The 18,775-nt window shown below is 41.7% G+C and overlaps 1 protein-coding gene across 3 annotated transcripts in view; it reads left to right on the top strand.

Moving 5' to 3' along the window:
- The window catches only part of Fat1 (FAT atypical cadherin 1), a 119,059-nt gene that overhangs the window by 62,245 nt on the left and 38,039 nt on the right, over nucleotides 1-18,775 (top strand). For all 3 annotated transcript variants that reach the window (XM_034519892.2, XM_076914060.1, XM_076914059.1), the window contains exons 4-7: nucleotides 11,934-11,995; nucleotides 14,236-14,565; nucleotides 14,869-15,079; nucleotides 17,233-17,372. In XM_034519892.2, the coding sequence (XP_034375783.1) occupies nucleotides 11,934-11,995; nucleotides 14,236-14,565; nucleotides 14,869-15,079; nucleotides 17,233-17,372 (743 nt within the window). The remainder of the gene's footprint in view (nucleotides 1-11,933; nucleotides 11,996-14,235; nucleotides 14,566-14,868; nucleotides 15,080-17,232; nucleotides 17,373-18,775) is intronic.

Here is an 18,775-nt window from a genome sequence, read left to right on the forward strand (position 1 = left end):
AAATTACAACAATTAGAATATGCATTATTAATATGCATATTTTTGAGATTTAGCAAGTTGCTGGTAGATGTTTAGAATTGGGTAGTAAACTACTAATTAGTTCTTTTCCCCTTTAAGAAATAAATCATTTCTCACTTGAAGATAAAAGATGCCTACATTTTTGATATTTTTGTCCTTGTGCTGCTGTTATATCTTATTAAAAATAGCCAGAGCTACAAGTGCCAGCTCCCCTGGTTGGCACTTGTTCTTGGAGGACTTTTACTATTTCCTCCCTCCCCTGTTCTTTCCATAACCTTGTCTGGGACTGAGTTGTTCATACTCAAAGAACTGTATTATAAATTTTTTGTGCTTCTTACAGAACACCAATACACAAGGGCCTCAGATTTCCTCGTTATCCTACATGTAGGATAGAATATTTCATAAAGAACTGTCTTTCTGGGATGTAAGGGATGGTGTGACTGTTCAGTAGAGGGTTACAGATAGATGTAGAGATAGAATATTTATAGTTAGTAATCTACGGGCAGAGCATTTCCTAATCACAGACTATGACAGTGAGCAGTAGACACGCTGGGCACCTAACCGTGTTCTGGCTGCATGCTCCCTTAGTAAGTGAGTCCTGTATTCCTGAGTAATGAGGCAATGAGAAAATGGCATTTTATTGTGGCTGGAAGGGAGACCTGACAAAGTGCAATAGGAAGTAGCTACAGCCGCAAACAACTTCCGAGGGTTTCCGGTAACATTTGATAGCTCTAGAAAGGAAGGAAATGGAGGGCCACACACACCACAAAGCCAGGGATTCATTAACAACAAAATGACCAAAAAAAAGTTACCTGTGTGGATGTTTAAGGACTATAGACCTCTTTTTTTTTTTTTTTTTTAATCTATTTCTCAGACTAGTTTTTATTTTATAATGAAATGTATTATCTCTGAAATCTAATAAGGTTTTATTTCCTGCCTTTTCTGGCACATTTTTCCCCCATCAAATCTGTTTTCGTGGAGTCCTTAGGACCAGTTAGATCAAGGAGAATTCTGCTTATCTATTTCACTGAATGTCAGTTACTAAAATTACATGTAAGATTTTGCACTTAATGCTTAAGTTGAGGTTTGCTGATATTAACCTTACAGTAGCTTGAGTCTTTTTTTCCCTCCCTCCCTCCCTCCCCCCTCCCTTTCTTCCTCCCTCTCTCTCCTTCCTTCCCTCCACTACATAACTTTAGTAGAATACTAAAAACAATCAATTCATGGTGAAATTGCTTTGCTTTCTGATCTTGTGTTTTGAAACTACTAATTTCCAATCGGAAGCAGCTTGTAAGACAGATGTAAAAGCAGAAGAGAAGCTGGTGATACTGACCTCGGCCACTCCTTGTGTGGCTTTAGAATGACCATTTGGTTAATTTTATTAGTGTTTTCTGCAGACCTCTGAAAGTTCGAGTTAAATGAATTCCGAGCTGCTTTCCAGCCTTGACAGGCTATGAATAGAATTCCATTTTTGGCTCCAAGCCTAATCCTGCCGGCACCAGTACCGCAGTGACAAACAATAGCTGCTCAGATGGCCACAGCTGCCAAAGATTTCCCAGCCAACTGCAGTTAGAACCGGTCTCAGAACACTACCTATAGGAAGACAGCGCGTGCTGCCGAGGCTCTGAGCCTCAGACAGAAGCTCCAGGAGAGTAGATGCACAATGACAACTATGGAGAGTTGATCATTTGCCTATGACGCCCTCCACATCTCCAGCATGGGAAAGGGGAGAAGTGTTGTCCTGCCTCCCTGTTGGTCTGAGCTAAGCAAAGACTCTGACTTTTCATTGTTGGTTCTGATCTTGCCTGTTGCTTGGTTCTGCTCCTGGCTCCAGTCCTCAAGGGCCAGGACCTTTCTGTAGCCAGTTATTGTATCCATGACGGAGCTCTGACTGTGGGAAATGCCTACTCAATCCCTGCTTTCCAGTTCACTGGTAAAGGGTTTTAAAATGCAGCCAGTTGGAATGGTTCTGCTTTTCCTATGCCCTCTTTAGCATCCGCTGCTTATCTGTCTTCCCTCTGTGATCTTCACAGCTGCTACAGATGTCTTTGGTCTGAGACCGTTTTTATTTTGTTACAGCTGTTTCAAATACGCAGGCTAGAGAGTTCATGGAGAAGATGCTCACACAGTCACATGGTACCCGGTATTTTGTATTAACTCCTGTATTGATATCTCACAGTACTTTTAATATGTCATTTTAAAACATGAGGCAGCACAACTAATGCTGTGTATTTTAACGTTGTGTCGTGGAGACGAGAAGAAATTTGTTTAGCAGCCTGGGGTTTGAGATGCATGAGGTTCTAGCTAGAACACTGTCTTTAAATGCTGCTATTTTATTGGGATAGTTGACATTATTTTTAAAGTAAGAAAAAAATTGTATCAGTGTGTAAGAGGAACAGAGAGATGGCCAAAATGAAAAAGATAGGTTTGTGAACACAGGGAGAGGAAATACATTTTCTGACTAGAGAGGATACATTGTCCTGGTCATTTTGGAGATATTGTCTTGATTAATATCATTGATCCCACTGTGCCCTGCCTGTTGCCTTTTAGGTGAACTCCTGAGAACATAGAAGAGTGTTTTGATTCTTTCTCGGTCCTTAGTTAAAACAGCTTTGTAATCAAGACTTTGTATTTCATAGGCATTAAATAAGTATTTATAATTGTTATTAGTAGTTCTACTGAAAATATAGTTAGCAAGTCACTTCTTAGAGGGGAGGAAAAGTATGAGAAATACTTCCTAAGAGAACCGACGAGCACCTTCTAACAGACTGAAGTGTAAAGAATCCAACTTGAGATGAATAAGATTGTATATATCAAATGCATAATTTTGCCTAGCAGTTGTACCTCAATATAAAGCTGTGAATGTTAAAATGTAATCATTTCCCAGGGTGACTAACAGATCAGGACAAAGCGGATGAAGTCTGCAGATAGGTGCCTGCAGGCCATGCACCACTCTGTGGCTTTGGTACTTCACTTAAAAGTGTGTCTCTGCCTTTGGGACCTTCTTCCCTGTGTGTCCTTCTGTCTCATATCTCCTCTTGAGAGGCCACTTCTGGTTGGATTCAGAGCCTTCTCAAAGTCAAGATGCTCTCATCCACATGTCCTTAGTTCCAGCTTCAGAGACCTTTGTTCTAAAGAGGCCATGTTCCAGGTAGGCCTTTTGCCTGGGGCCGGTCATTCAAATCAACATAGAAGACATTTACCCAAAATAGAGAGAAATATGCTGTGAGGTAGATTTAGATTCATGCTTTAGATTCGTCTTATATGGTGGGAAAATCCTTTTCATTTAACTTATGCTTCCTTAGGGTTTAACAAACATAAAGTAGCACATTTGGCAAGAGGATTCTGGGAGACATTTACGTCATTTCCGGGAAACAGCCTTCAGGGTGGCTCTTTGGACACATTTTCCAAGTATTTTCTATAGGGTTTTTTCTCAGTTACGTTATGATTCATGTTATGTTTTTTTCTATTTCAGTGGTTGCTTAAAGAAGTAAATGTAATGTGGCTGGTAGTAACTTTTACAATGACTAAAACAAAATTACTCAAGTAAGAACGTAGAGGAGGATTTGTTTTGTTTAGACTAAAAATGATTATCATGGTTTGTAACTCGAGACCACTGGAGAACCTTCCTGATTTTGCTCAGATGTGCTCAGATGCAGCCTGTGATTTGTGGCTCCATCATGGGAACAGGAGTCCCACTTCATGATCCTGACACACATTTGAAAAGTACTAGAGAGCTCAGAGTTGCCCCAACGCCTTCTTTGGTTGGAGCTCAATTCAGCGTCCTGAATTATTGTTGAGCACAGCCAAACTCATCTTCCCTGGGCTTCATTTGCTCACTTGTCAAATATAAGTCTTGGAGAAGGGATTTGTTTTGGTTTTGGTTTTTTGAGACAGGATTTCTCTTTGTAACCCTGGCTGTCCTGGAACTCAATTTGTAGACCAGGCTGGCCTTGAACTCACAGAGATAATGCCCGCCTCTGCCTCCTGAGTGCTGGGACTAAAGGCGTGTGCCATCACTGCCTGGGTGGGAATTTTAAAACACTCTCCAATTCTAGCAAATGTGGTTTGTGTAGTGAGACACTATTTTAGGATAGAATTCATTTCGTTTCAAGTGGCTTTAACTTACTAGAAAAAGTTGTCTCTCATTTGCCACTGTGGTGGTTTAAAAATAAATAAATAAAAAGTAGGACCAGAGAGATAGCTCAGTGGTTAAGAGCACTGGCTGCTCCTTAGGAAGTTGTGCCTCCAGTTCCCAGCAACCACATGATGGCTCATAACCATCTATATATAATGCAATGAAGACAGCGAACTTACATACATAATATATATATAATGGATATATATTAAAATATACATCTTACATAAAATATATGTATACTTACATAAATATATACACATGTAATATGTATGTAAAATATATACTATAACATATATATTATTGGTCAATGGCTGCATAGTTCAGGCTTTAGAAATACTGTATTGGACTCTTTTCAATCTAAAATTAATTTTCACTCAGTAACTTATATCTTTTGCCTTGAGCTTTAAAGTATTTTTAAGGCTAAAGTTTCAAGTAAAAGATTTGTTAAAAACCAAAGATCCCTGCCATAAAGAATTGTATAATATAGGAAAGGAAATGCCTCTCTTGCCCCCTCTCAGCCCCTTCCTTGACCAGTTCCCTCCTTTCACTTTTGACACATTTGCTTTATAAATATTTCCATATACAGTTCATATAGGCACATTGCACATTTATAGGAGGCTCACAGTAATGTTCACCCTTTTGTTCCTGTAGATCTTTTGTTCAACGTTCGCTCAACCACAGCAAGCTTTACAGTCTGCCCAGTGGCTTATCTGAGGCTGGTTATTCTGATTTTCCTTAGTGTTTCTGATTCTTAGAATGCTTAGCCTGGAACCAAAGGAAGCACCCAATTTTTGTGCTAAAAGGAAGCAGGGTGTGGTGGATCATATCTGTAAAGCCAAGATTCTGGAAGCCAAGGCAAAGGGAACAGGAGACACAGGGAAGCTAGGGATATCCAGGCTGACCAAACAAAACAAAAGCAGCTGCTAACACTACCACCAAAAAAAAAAAAAAAAAAAAAAAAAAAAAAAAAAAGTGCTGCTCCTCCCGAGGCCAGCTCAGCTTTCTTTACCTGGGATAAGACAATCCTTCAGTAGAGCCTAATGTGGACAAACAGCCTGATTATACATTTGGAAAAGGATCATGGCATTTCTTGAGTTCATATGCAATTCCATAGGTCACTGACCCGTTTCCAGTTCAGCAAGTCAGATGCCTTGAGTTAGGGACCAGTCAGGGCCCTCAGGTTTGGAATTTGCAAGCATTCTGTTGAGTCACTTGGAGAGGCGCCTTCCTGGTTTTTGGCCTAATCAAGCACAGCTGTTCAAAGGCAGAGCCTGGGCCTCCGGGGCTGCTGTAGTAGTGATCTGGAGGTCACTAAGTCGTAGCTTGCTTGCTTACGAGGTCTTCTGACTTGCCTGGAGGTCTTCTGACTTGCCTGGAGCCGTCTTAACTGGGACAAACCTGGTGAAGAAGTTTGTACCTTTACCAAAACCTTGGTTTCACCTGCCTAGTGGCCAGAGTACAGCTCCCTCAGGCCAGCTTTGTAATGAAGCAGCTGGGATGCCATGATAACAGCCTTGCTGGTCCCCCTAGGTGTAACTGCTTACAGGCGAGCCAGGAAAGGATCTGTGACAGCTGTCAAGAGGTCATGTCTTCTGGCCATTCTACAGCTTGGCTATTTATTTATTTATTCATTTATTTATTTATTTGAAATAATAAACATGAAAGGGTGCTTGCACTGAAGACCTACCACAAACTAAACATTGGTAACACTGTCACATTAGCCTCTATATAAATACTTAGAGACCCCTTGCCTCTGATCTGTCTTACTGACCAGGGCAAGAGTTTTGTGTCTCTTTCAGAGGACATATTTGGGGCGGCCATTTTGACAAGCACATTGAGTCGTAATGCAGGTGGAACAACTGGGTGCCTCAGGGCTGGCAAATATGAGGACATCATTACCACTTCCTGTCAACTTAATTTTCATCTTTAAACCATCAGAAAAGCCATCAAATGCAAAAAGCGTATGCTGGTAGACAAACTAGTTTTCACAAGTCAGGTCGAACGCAAAGATGTGATTTTTTTTTTTTAGGTATTAGGCAAAGCTGTAAAGGAACGATGGTAAGCCAGGGTTCTTCGTCTCCGGCCGATTCCGGTGAGCCAGCTACTAAGGACGGGTATGAGGGTTAGAGAGTGGTGTCCCTCATGCCAGAACATCAGAAAACCTTGCATTTGTAAGGCAGATGTTTACAGGACTTGGATTTTGATGACGGACCTATTCGCCATTGAATTCTATCTTTAGGATTTTAACCACAAACATATTTTGAACATTGTAGGTCCACTTGTCAGCATGTACTTTGAATTGAGAGGCTATTTAAAGGAGCAGAAGTGACCAGCGCCTTTTAAAGTTATTTAAATTTGGTCTGAAAACCCCACTTTCTCAGTTGGCCTGGCCACATTCCAGCCACTCAGTGGCTGGTTGCTACTGTATCAGACAATGTGAATTCCAGAGAATTTCAGGCTAAGAGAAACTGCTTTGGGTAGTGCTTTATAAGGCCAAAAGCTGCAGTGGTTCTTCTTATTATTGCAAAAAAAAAAAAAAAAAAAATAGTTTAAAAAGTAGCCAAAGAAGTGGAAGGGGAAATGGAGTGCTTAGGTGACTCACCCATCCCCAACCATGCTGCCTGCCTTAGGTCTTTACCCCTTTCCTGGTTTTATTCTTAAAGGAGAACAACAGGGAAATGGTTCAAAGTCAGTTTCCTGGTTAAGCAGGTGGCGGCACACACTCAGGACCCTGTCCTATGGTTTTACAGTTTTTAAATTTCACCTGCTACAGATCAAGTACTCGGCTCTTCATTGTAGCGGGGCCTTAGTCTTACTCAGAAATCGTAGGTTTTCATCCTCTGGCTGTTCCCTTGTGTTTGTTATCTGTTTAAACTGCCCACATTCATTCCTTTCTTCTTTACGTCTCCCCCCTCTGCCCCCCTTCTTCTTTATTTCTTTAAGAGCCAGGTCTTGCTTTTTTTCCCTGTGTGACTGTGCATGCGTGCGAGTGTGAGTGTGTGTGTGTGTGTGTGTGTGTGTGTGTCTGTCTGTCTGTCACAGGTGTACGAAGGTTCACTTGCTTGGGCAGGCTTACATGGAGTCTAATTGAGGAAGTTGAGTGTCTTCTCCACTCTTTTTTAACCCTTTACTCACCCTCTATTTTTAAGGTAGGGTCTTATACTGAGGCTAGGGCTCGAAGTTTTTTCTAGGCTGCCTGGTTAGCAATTCCTGAGGATCTGCCGGTCTCTGCTCCTCCAGTGCTGAGGTCTCAGGTGTTAACCACAGTGCCAGCTTCTGCGTGGGTTTTGGCAATACGAACCCAGGCCTTCGTACTTCTAAGGAAGCCGCTCTACCAACAGAGCCATCCCTCCAGGCCTGGATTTCTTTTAATGTAGACTTTAGGCACTACTGTTGGTCTGAGTTGTTAAACTCCCAACTTCCTGAGTGTTTTTTTTTTTTTTTTGAAAAAGAATTTATCTTCGGAGCCTGTAGAAATGGAGGTGTTGTCTAGTAGATAGTGTATTTAAAGATCAAAACATAGTCCGTGAGCAATTAGTAAGGCCTTTTGTCATTAGTATGGTGATCACTTGCTCTATCAGCTTGCCTTATAGAGCAAGCTATCCCTAAACCTGGGTGGATTTAAAAAGAAAAGGTCATAATTTAGTTAGGACTCTTGGCTTTATTGGCCTTCTACAGACTTGGGTGACAGCAGTCAGTGGCTTGGGGCTGCTTGGTCTTGGGTGGCAATGCTTAGCTGTCCAGTGCTTGACTCTAGGAACAATGGGTATGATTGTTATTGAATTGATTATTGTTATTGCTACTGTAATTGATTATCCAAACCAGATTCTGGTGCGCTAACAAGAGTTCTCATCGAGTGTCATCTGCCTGCACAGTTCTGATTTGTGTTTTCATTCTTGTGTCTCAGTGGCAAACGTGACACCGTTAGTCACACCTGGGGTCTGAGTGGACAGGACAGAGTTGTTAAATAAACGTGTAACAGCAGCACCGTCTCCACCGAGTCGTCCTTTGATAGGTGCCTGTGTCTGCTGTCTACCTCTTGAAGACCTTTTCTTGGAGGATGTCCTGAGTTAAAGAATTTTAAAGTTAGATTAACATGGACGAATTATAGGGAATCTAACATTCTGGCTTAGCTTTCTAAACGTGGGCGTTAATGTGAACGACTACAGGTGACTTCGGCCCTGCTCATCAGTTTCGGTAAGGTTTGGCTTTCTCCTTTAGTCTCGCTCACACTTACTAGGTAAATTTGTGGATACTAATTAGTGTGAAGGTAGGAAATGTACCAACCCTTTCAGTAGGATTTGTATAGCGGATGTAATGCTTTTCTAGACCACAGAAGGAACACTTCTAGTGTTTGTCCCCCACGCCCCCTTTTCCTTCTATTTTAAACTTCAGGGTGCTTGCAGAAAATGACAGTAGACACAAGAAGCGACCGCCTGCGGTGTGCATGCTCTCTGCTTTTTATCTTCTCTGTTAGTTTCTTTCTTACTTTTTTTGACCCAACAGAATGAATAATAGTGATTAATCATGGCCAGTTCCCCTGTTAGGATTTGCTGATGAAGTCACAGTTAAGACTTTACAAAGAATTGAAATACCATAAACACAGTAAGTTATGGGTTTGATGCGATGGGAAGTTGAGAAAATTCTCATCTGGGTCCCAAGAGAACTCAATTCTAACTGTGACCTTGTTAATGAGTTCCTGGTGACCTCGGAGAAAAATTAACTTCCTTTTAGCTCAGACACCTGACCTTGATTCATTGCGCCCTTTCTATTAAAGGGCGTGTCTTTCTGGGATTCAGGGGAAAAACACAGCATACATATACATTTTTTAAAGGGAATGTATAATGCTATTTTTTTTTTACCACATTTAATGCCTAACTCAGATATTAACACCTACAAGATTAGTCACCCAGTTAATATTCAGTTTTGAAGCAGGTGTTTGTCCAGTGGGGAGGGGGTTGGGCAGGGATCAGCAGGAAGGAGAGGAACAAGCAGAATGATGATGAAATATAAACAGAATCAGTGCACAGGCCGGGGATGCAGCAGGTTGGGCTAGTACCCCAGGGTGTTGACCTCTCTGCGTTTCATAAAGTGTACCCTGGAAAGGTGGGGCACACCTTAGAGAAGCACCTAGTTTCCTTTCATTAAGGACTTGTACTTTCTCTTTAGAGTTCATTTTGTATGAAAATTCTGTAGTAAACACTACTGTGCTCCTCACATGGTGCTGTCAGACTCACAGGCATTGTGTGTGATGGCGAAGGCTTCCTGGAGAAAGCCATGGATGGAATTCTTTCTGGTGGGAGTGTTGTGACTCAGGAAAGCTTGGCATTATCATGTATGTTGTCTGCAAATATATATATATATATATATATATATATATATATTGCAAATATGTTGTCTGCAAATATATATATATATATATATATATATATATATCACGCGGAGTTTCTTACAGGACCTTGTTCTGAGGTTGTCGTCTACTGCTTAGGAGTGGACATCAGTTGGTGAGGGCCATGACCCACATATGCTGTGGCCCTCACTGGGTCATTAGCCCTAGGGAACTTAACAGTTGACTTGGTTTAAAGTGAGAGAGGATGGGGGTTCATTGAAGTAGGCCTTGCAATTCATTGCATTTAAATGGAATCTCTGTTTGCCTGTGTGACTGTGGTGGGAGACAGGGGGAGGGCGAGGGTTTGGGGGTGGGGGTTAACAGGAAGCCTGGAGGTGGTTCAAGTAATTCTAAACTGAAACAGGAGCTGGCCAAGTAACTTGGTTCTGAATTGAATTGGTAATACAGACGGTTAAATCCTTTGTTAGCACTTTGATGTCGGTGAAGTGTTCATGGAAATTTCCTGGGTGCCCTTGGTGAATGTCTTCGTTCCAGACAGAAGTTCTTGTGAGCATGCCAAGTTGTTTTCCGTGCCATCTTACCAGTGGCAGTGACTATGTTATGAGAACACTCGGACAGTTAGGTGGAACAGATAGAAGTGATTTCCAATCTTTTTCAACCGCTTTAAACCCATAGTTGTTTGGGAGTGGGGGATGGGGGGATGACTGAGGAACTTTTCCAGAAACAGAGGATTTAAAGGTATGTGCCATTGAAAGAGAAGCTCTGTGTCTTATTGGGCGGTGCTGTCACATCCTGACATTACAAGACTGGAAGCATCTTCCTTGAGCTCCATTTTCTGTGGATATAGTCTGGGAAAAAGTCCAGTGTCAGCAGTAACATAGTCTTCTCGTTTGTTGAAAGGACAGTTGGAAGGTAGTGCAGTTATTTAAGAACATGAGGCATTGAGTTAATAAACATATACATCTGGTCTTTACAGATTTAGAGAAACATTTTGTAATAGTCTTTAACTGCTTCTGGGAAAGTAGTTAGGGGTATGGGAGGAGACCAATTATGAGGAAAGCCGGTTTTCTCTTTTTAAAGCAAGTTTTCATTAGTTCTTTGAGAGTTTTCTACAACATGTTTTGATCGTACTCATCTCTCTCCCCTCCACCCTTCCAATTTCACATCCTCATTTAAAAAAAAAAAAAATGACCTATGGCATCCAGTTTATACTGCCCGTGGGCTTCTAGTGTGTGGGACCAACCTCTAGAGATCCATCTACTCAGACAGGCTCACACTCTTTAAGAAAACTCACTTGCCTCCTCTGAAAGCCTTAAGTCAGTAGCTCCAAAGTAAGTGGTTGGACTCCAGGAGTTTCATCCTGGAGCATCACCTGGCCCCGTCTTGTTCAGGCAACCCCAGGTAACTGTTAAGTTATTAAACTATTTTCCTGGCAATGCTGAAAAGGAGAAGGATCGACCCAGCACCTATCTGGCTAAGTGAACTTCACCTGGAATCAGGTCTAGCTAGTTCTTACACTACTCCAGTGCATCTTATGTTGCTGATGCCAATTGTATCGAATGATCTGGTACAATGTTTCTCAACCTGAGGGTTGCGACCCCTCTGGAGAGTCCAGTGACCTTTTCACAGCCGTCTCTTAAGACCATCAGAAAACAGAAATTTACATTATGATTGTTAACAGCAGCAAAATTACAGTTATAGAGTAGCAACAAAAACACTTTGATGATTAGGGGTCAACACAGCATGAGGAACTGTGGTAAAGAGGCCAGGCGTTAGGAAGGCTGAGAACCACTGCTTTAGTGGTTAGTGGAACTCACTTTAGTGAAGCATCCAAATACATGTCAACAACGTTAGTCTTCTAGCTTTTGGCATGTATTAACGGTTCAAGAGACATTGAGATTAAGGTTCTAGAGAGAGGTTGATAGTTTATTCTAGTTTGATAATATAATCAAAGAAGTGGGGAACACAGGATGGACATCGTTTTCTTATTCTCTTATTGTGAATTAACTGACTGTTGTTGAGGCAACATTACCTGAAATCTTCTATTTTTTAATAACAATTCTTCATTTGAAGATAGATGACCGGAAGGTAGTAAGTTACAGGTTTCTAACGGTTCCTTTTCAGTGTAGATCTAGAACTTAATTCACCATTTATCTTATTTCTGGAACAGGTATTAGAGACACAGGTAAAGATTAAGTTCTGGATAACTTCCTTTTGCCTTTAAAATTCTGTCTTATGACCAGGAAATGTAATAGATATAAGTTTTTTCCCTTTCCATAATAGTTCTGTCCTTTGACTGATGTTCCCAAAAACCATTAGAGCAAGGCAGTGCACAGCATACCTGGGCTTCACATGTGATTAGTTAATCAGACATGGTGATGGATGGCATTTTGTTAGGATCGATAAATGTTCACCCTTTTCCAGGTCTCATCACAACCACGTCGAGGAAGCTGGACAGAGAACAGCAGGAAGAGCACATTCTAGAGGTAAGTCTTCCTTTATGTCTAACTAAACACCCTGAGAGGACCCTCACTCCTGCTGTCTGCCCTTCATAGCTGCTAATGTTTTATTATGAATATCCACCCCCACCCCCACCCCCAAATCCATCCTCAGAGGAAAGGAACTCAGTCCTAAGTACCCTTCTGAATTTTGTGCTTCATTACATGCGCCCCTTACACAGATTTACAAATACTTTTGTAACCAAGGTCATTTGAATGTTATTTGCAGAAGCGATATTTTCCTTTGTACCTTCTGTAGACTTCTCCCAGTTATGCCTTTAAAGATGTATTTATAGGTCGAGCCTAACTGTTTAAACCGTGTGTTGTTTATTTCCAGGTGGTTTTACACTTACATCATCTACAGTAGTCATGTAGTGGTGCCCTGGAATTTGTTTGTAACCTAAAGAAGTTTTCTAAAACTATCAAAAGTCAAAGGAGGTGGAAGCTGAACGTTTCCACTTCTAAAATATTTTGGTTAATTTAAGATGTTTCTGCACTAACTTGGTTGGAAGCCAATAGTTTGCAGAACGGAGGGGGTGGTTTGAAGGAGACAGGTAGCATGTAGCATGGAGATGAATGGGGCAGCCACCTTTGGAGACAGGGTGCAGCAGAGCAAGCCCGTGTTTCTGTGAACATTTCTCATCGGGTGCTAATGTTCACTAGCAGAGCCACAGGGCCAGGTATTTTGTTATTTGTGAGCCTACTGTGACACATTCAAACTCTTAACAGTATGGTTGGTAGAGAAAATTCTAAATGATGACTTGCAATTTCTTTTAAAAAGATAACTTATTCCTGCTGTCTATTTGATTTTATCTTTGGTCAAAATATCCTAAGTTATTAGTAAAATATTTCTTTTTAAGCCTGCATTTGCATGTACATGCACACGCGCGTGGGTTGCCAGTTGGTTTCAAAGCCACTGCGTTTTTCTAATAGTAGTTCTGACTGGAATCGAGTTTTCATTTATAAATTATGTGGCTCCCTTGAATTCATTTTCTTTATTATAGAGCAGGGCTTTGAATTTTCATTCAGTTACTACAGATATTGACCCAGGGAAGGTATCCTATGGATGCCAGAGAAAGAAGAAGGCATGGGAAAGTGTCGAGAATCCCAGGTGACTACACACTCATCTGGGGTTCATCCCCTCTCTCTCTGGTTGAAACTTCCGGTTTCACAGAAGTTCTCTCCTTGTTGTAGAGCGTTGTGTCAGAAGCTACGCGGAGGCAGCTGTAAGGCACATAAGGGCTTTGCAGACAGTGCTAAGGCATTGACGGGAAGGGTGCGGGAGGCATTTCTGTACGTGCCATGTGTGTCTAGTGTGTGTCTGTGTGTGTGTGTGTGTGTGTGTGTGTGTGTGTGTGTGTGTATTTGAAGACCAGCTGGTGTCAGTTTGACTGTCCTGGAGAGGGGAGTATATTACTTCAAGTGCTGGAGAAGCTCTTTGTTGACACTGAACTTAATGAAACCTGGGGTACACTGGGGTACACAGTGTTTGGTTACATTTCATTCCCAGTTTTCTCCTCCTGTACAGGTCACCTGACACGTGACAGGCAGGACGGGTTCAGAGGAGCTAAGACTAAAACAATCATTTTGTCCTATCCTGAAAAGCTTAGGGAGATAAACCTTGTACTTCAGTGTACAGAAGCAACTGTTGTTTTTCTAAATCCTCCTGACAAGTCCCTTAATGATATATTCACAGTTTTATTACTAGGATTTACAACTACCAAGTTTCCAAAAGAACATACTTTCATGAAAAATTTTATTCTCTTAATGTTTTTAGTATTTTCAGTTCATTTAGAAGGAGGCGGAGCTTGACTGACAGCATGCAGGGTGAGGGACATTATTTTTCAACTCACTGATGCAAATGTGAACTTTCCAGGGTGAAGTGACTCAGGCGTAGCCAGTAGTATAGAATCAGACACCCGAGCACAGGAATAACCTAGAAGCAAGTTACTTTACATTGCTTTTTTTTTTTTTTTCTGAAAACCTTATGTGATACAGCCAGCTTAATTAAGTAGGATATGCTTTAAATAACACTGTAACATACATACTTCATGGGGAAAAAACTAAAAATGGCAGTCTTTTAGTGTGGTATGCAGAGACTTTGTGTTTGAATGCTCAAAGGGAATTTTTTAAGAGGACTTAAAAAAATATTTAACATCTCTTTTATTAATCTAAAAGCACTCAGTTTGGGATACTCTTAACATGCTGGTATCTCCTTTACAACCCAGGTCACCGTGACAGACAACGGGGTTCCCCCCAGATCCACCATTGCCAGAGTCATTGTGAAAATCCTCGATGAGAACGACAACAGGCCTCAGTTCCTTCAGAAGTTTTACAAAATCAGGCTCCCAGAACGAGAAAAAGTGGACGGAGACCGGAGCGCCAAACGGGAGCCTCTGTACCGAGTCATAGCCGCAGATAAGGACGAAGGGCCCAACGCCGAGCTCTCCTACAGCATCGAGGAAGGGAACGAGCACGGCAGGTTCTCCATCGAACCGAAAACGGGAGTGGTCTCATCCAAAAAGTCCTCTGCGGCCGGAGAATACGACATTCTTTCTGTGAGTCAGATGCCTCTCTTGCCTCTCTGCAAACTTCCTCATGAAATTCTTCTCTTCTCTGTTGAGAAAGTGGCCTCAGTGTTGTACCCTGACAGACAAGGCTGGACCTTTGAGAAGCTCGGGTTTAAACAAGTATGGCCATGAGACCCCTTGTCAGCCAGCAGTAAGCATACACTGCATTCAGATACAAGTTTGGAGTATCTGACTCTTTCTCAGCAGGTGATCAAGTAGTGCTCTGTCTTGGCTTCTGTTAGCGGATGTAACATGTGATTTGCTGTTTTTGTCTCTGTTCATGTCTTATAGATTAAGGCGATTGACAACGGGCGCCCCCAGAAGTCTTCCACCACCAGACTCCATATTGAGTGGATCTCCAAACCCAAACCGTCCTTGGAGCCGATCTCCTTTGAAGAATCAGTTTTCTCATTCACCGTGATGGAAAGTGATCCTGTGGCTCACATGATCGGCGTGATCTCAGTTGAGCCTCCTGCCATGCCTCTGTGGTTTGACATCATCGGTACGTGGTCCTCGTAGCTCTTGTCATCCTTGTGTGGGTTACACTGGCAATTTGATGTGGTTTTCTCATTTTCATTCACATGTTAGAATGTGAATTTGGGGAAAGACTTGTAGTCAGAGAATTTCCTTAGACTGCAATGGCTTGACATCAGCAAAAGATTTCACAACATATATTAAAATAAGTACTCCTGGGTGTAGAGAAAGGGTAACGGTTTAGCAGAGGAGAGCCTCAGCAGAGGAGAGCCGGGTGACTCTTCCAGAGGACCCAGCTTGGATTTCAGAACCCACATGACAGCTTACAATCTGTAACACCAGTTCCAGGGAATCTGATGCCCCCTTCTGGCCTCTATGGTCACTGCATGCTTGTGGGATGGATGAATGCTGATTAACACACAATGGGAAAACATCCATGTAAAAGTTTTAAAAGAATAAACATAAAATAGCCATCAAGTCAGTTAACACTTATACAAAATTCTTGTTTGGATATGCATAGGTAGTTTTAGGAACTTACATGTTTTGGACCACTTTTTCTCTTCTCTCCTCTCTCTCTCTCTCTCTCTCTCTCTCTCTCTCTCACACACACACACACACACACACACACACACAAGCTTTTATTTGTGATTATATGAAATATACTGTCGACTATAGCTTGTTAGTGTTATTTACCTCATTTTTCAGAAAGCTTCACCCTCCTCTAAAATATATGTGCTTAAGTCAGCATTTTTGTTATTTAATGAGCACACACTTCCTCAGTTTACTCTTTGAAAGACTATAGTACAACCCCAAAGCTCACACAGCCCCCTGCACCTCCTTTACCCACTCTTGGACAAGCAAGCTCTCTGCTGCTGCCCCACACACTTGGCCTTGTTTTTAGTTTTTAATCTTGAGGCAGAATTTTATTAAGTTGCTCAGGATGGCTTCAAACTTGCCAACACTTCTGCCTCAGCCTTCCGAGTAGCTGGGATCATAAGCAGGGGCTGTAGAGACTAGTCTTAGATTTTTTTCCCCCCCTACAACATTTTAATCACAAGGAATACTTAATGAATCAAAAGTATCTTTGCAACCACCATCTCCAGTTAGAACTTAGCCACTTCCTTCTGCCTCTTAAGCCATGTTGCCTAACCAGTATGTGAAATGGTTATCCCTGAAGCCGCCATTACTGTTGTCCTTGAAGGGGAGACCACCAGTGCCACAGCTAACCGTAACCATGATGCTTTCCTTCTCTTCTCTCACATTTCCAGATTAACCATCTTCTGTTGTCCGTATCAGACTTTGTTTCCTCCTTTACCCTTGGGAACTGGTTTGATTGACTGTTGTTCTTCTGTGCTTGCTTTCCACGCTTGCTTGCTTCCTTTGGCTGTGCCAGGAGACGAGCTCGCTAGAGAAGCATTTTACGTCTTTCAGATGACTTGTGACCTGAACTGCACAGCAGAAGGTATCTGCTGAGATCGCAGAATTTGCCACGTGATTATGAGATCGGAAATCAAAGCATGGAGTTTGTTTCCAGAGACTTCCCCCCCCCCCCACACCATGGTTCTTTTCATAGTGAATGCATGGATACCATCCCAGTCACAAACATTTTTTTTTTTTTTAAACTTGTCCCTGCATCAGTAGTTTCTAGTTTGATTGATTGGTTGGTTGGTTGCTGATGGTGATGGTGATGATGATGGTGATGATGATGGTGATGATGATGGTGATGATGATGGTGATGTGTGTGTATTTTGGTTTTGATTTAGCCATAGGATTTCAGTGTGACATTAAGCCTTATCTTCATTCCACTTCTTTTCATCACATGTCTCAACTTCTGTGGGTTTGAAGAGAGTTTGGTTTAGAATATAATTAGGGATATATTGGGATAGTATTAGTGGGGCAGGTTCTTGCTTCTGAAAGTAGTTTTAAGGAGTTGGTAGTAGGTCTGATTTAAGTTAATTAAGAGTGTTCCTTTCAGAATTAGCATGCATTTTTAATAGTCATTCCTAGTGTACTATATTCAAAGAGCTGGCCGTTCCTCCTCTCCCTGCATTTTGAAATCACAGATCCTTGGATTAAAAGTCTGTTTTCCCAGCTATTAAGTGTCAGAAAGCCATAAACTACATGGTAGATCTTTATTGTGTGATTTGCTCTAACTCTTCTGTCTGTCCTCGTTTCAACTAGGCGGCAACTACGACAGCCACTTTGATGTGGACAAAGGCACCGGAACCATCATTATTGCCAAGCCCCTTGACGCAGAACAGAAATCCAACTATAATCTCACAGTGGAGGCCACAGACGGGACCACCACGATCCTCACCCAGGTAAGGGAGCGCCAGTGTTGAAGCTGTCTGGATAGAGCTTTATCGTGGGATGCATTGTATACATCATTTTCTTGAAGCTCTAAATTGCTGGCAGGTTCCCTGGTGTTCCCTTCTTTCCCCCTCCTATTTTATTGTCTAAACCTAGGCTCACGGGAGCTGCAGCAATAATTCCCTGTATATGTTTATTTCTTGCTATCTGAGAATCAATAGCTGGCTAAGTTTCTGGTTTTCAAACTTAAAGGTTAAAACCCCGTAAGTTAATGGAATTCTCTGTTTCAAATGAACTCTCTTTGATTCTTAGTACTGGCTATCCAGAGTGATGTTCCTGGGTGACTAGTAATAGGAGGAGGCCTTCATTCATTCATTCATTCATTCATTCACTCATTCACTGTATTACTTGTTGAACAATTGTATTACATCACATGTTTCCTTGGAAGCAATAAGTGGTAGCAGGTCCAAGTCCTGTTCTCTTGGTCCTGAGATGAGGATGACAGATACTAAAGGCTTCTGTGTCACTTAAATATCCCTAAGAACACACAAGCTTAGAGCCTGAGATGCTCCTGAAAGCTAGTTTTCCATCTTTAGATTATGCTTTCTGAAATCTTAAATGAAACAGGTCGTCTCCTGACAGCTAGCTACATTAATGTTTAAAAATTACAGTCTGGGATGTACATTCAATTAGTAAGTGACTAGGTAACTTAAGGGTAGCTGTAAAAATGTCTTACTCCTTTCTTCTTTGCATGTATGTAAGATTGGTTTTGCCTGCTGTGGCGTGTGCTTTGGGGTAGTTTTGAGTTGCTGTGCAAAGGATGCTGTGCCGTTTTGTTGTTTCTGTTTTGGCCATTGCTCTTCTTGTTGAAGTGGTAAGCAGTAGAAATGGATTTTCTCTTTTTTGAAATTAAGCCCCTGATGTTAAACTATAGAGAATGAAAGTGAGAATTAAAACATCAAAAATTATAGTAATCCTTAATAGTTATTCTTCAAGAGATTGACACTGTCCCTGTGTACAGTCTACCTTACATGACTGACTGGGAATCCAGTCAGAGGAGTTTGGGAGAGCGTGAAGCCACAGCCTTCCTCATTACCACAACCATGTCTCCACATGGTGACATTACCTCATTAGGATAATGAGGTAATAGCAATAATTAGTAATGTACCCCTTCTTTTTCCCCCCAAACCGCACTTTTATTTAGCATGTTTGGGCACCCAGTATGAAATTTTGATATACGTTACTAAAATTCCTCTGAAACACAGGAGATTAATTAGTCTCCCTTTCTTTTAAATTCCAGAGCAGTGTTTATAGTCCTGTAACTTACTCTGAAGCACGTTCAGAGAGTCCTGACAGCATCCCGAGGGATCGAGAGCTGGCATGGAGAGGTTGTGAGAATATAAGAGAACTGTGA

This window comes from Arvicanthis niloticus, chromosome 16 (assembly GCF_011762505.2).
Source record: "Arvicanthis niloticus isolate mArvNil1 chromosome 16, mArvNil1.pat.X, whole genome shotgun sequence".
Classification (NCBI taxonomy): Eukaryota; Metazoa; Chordata; class Mammalia; order Rodentia; family Muridae; genus Arvicanthis; species Arvicanthis niloticus.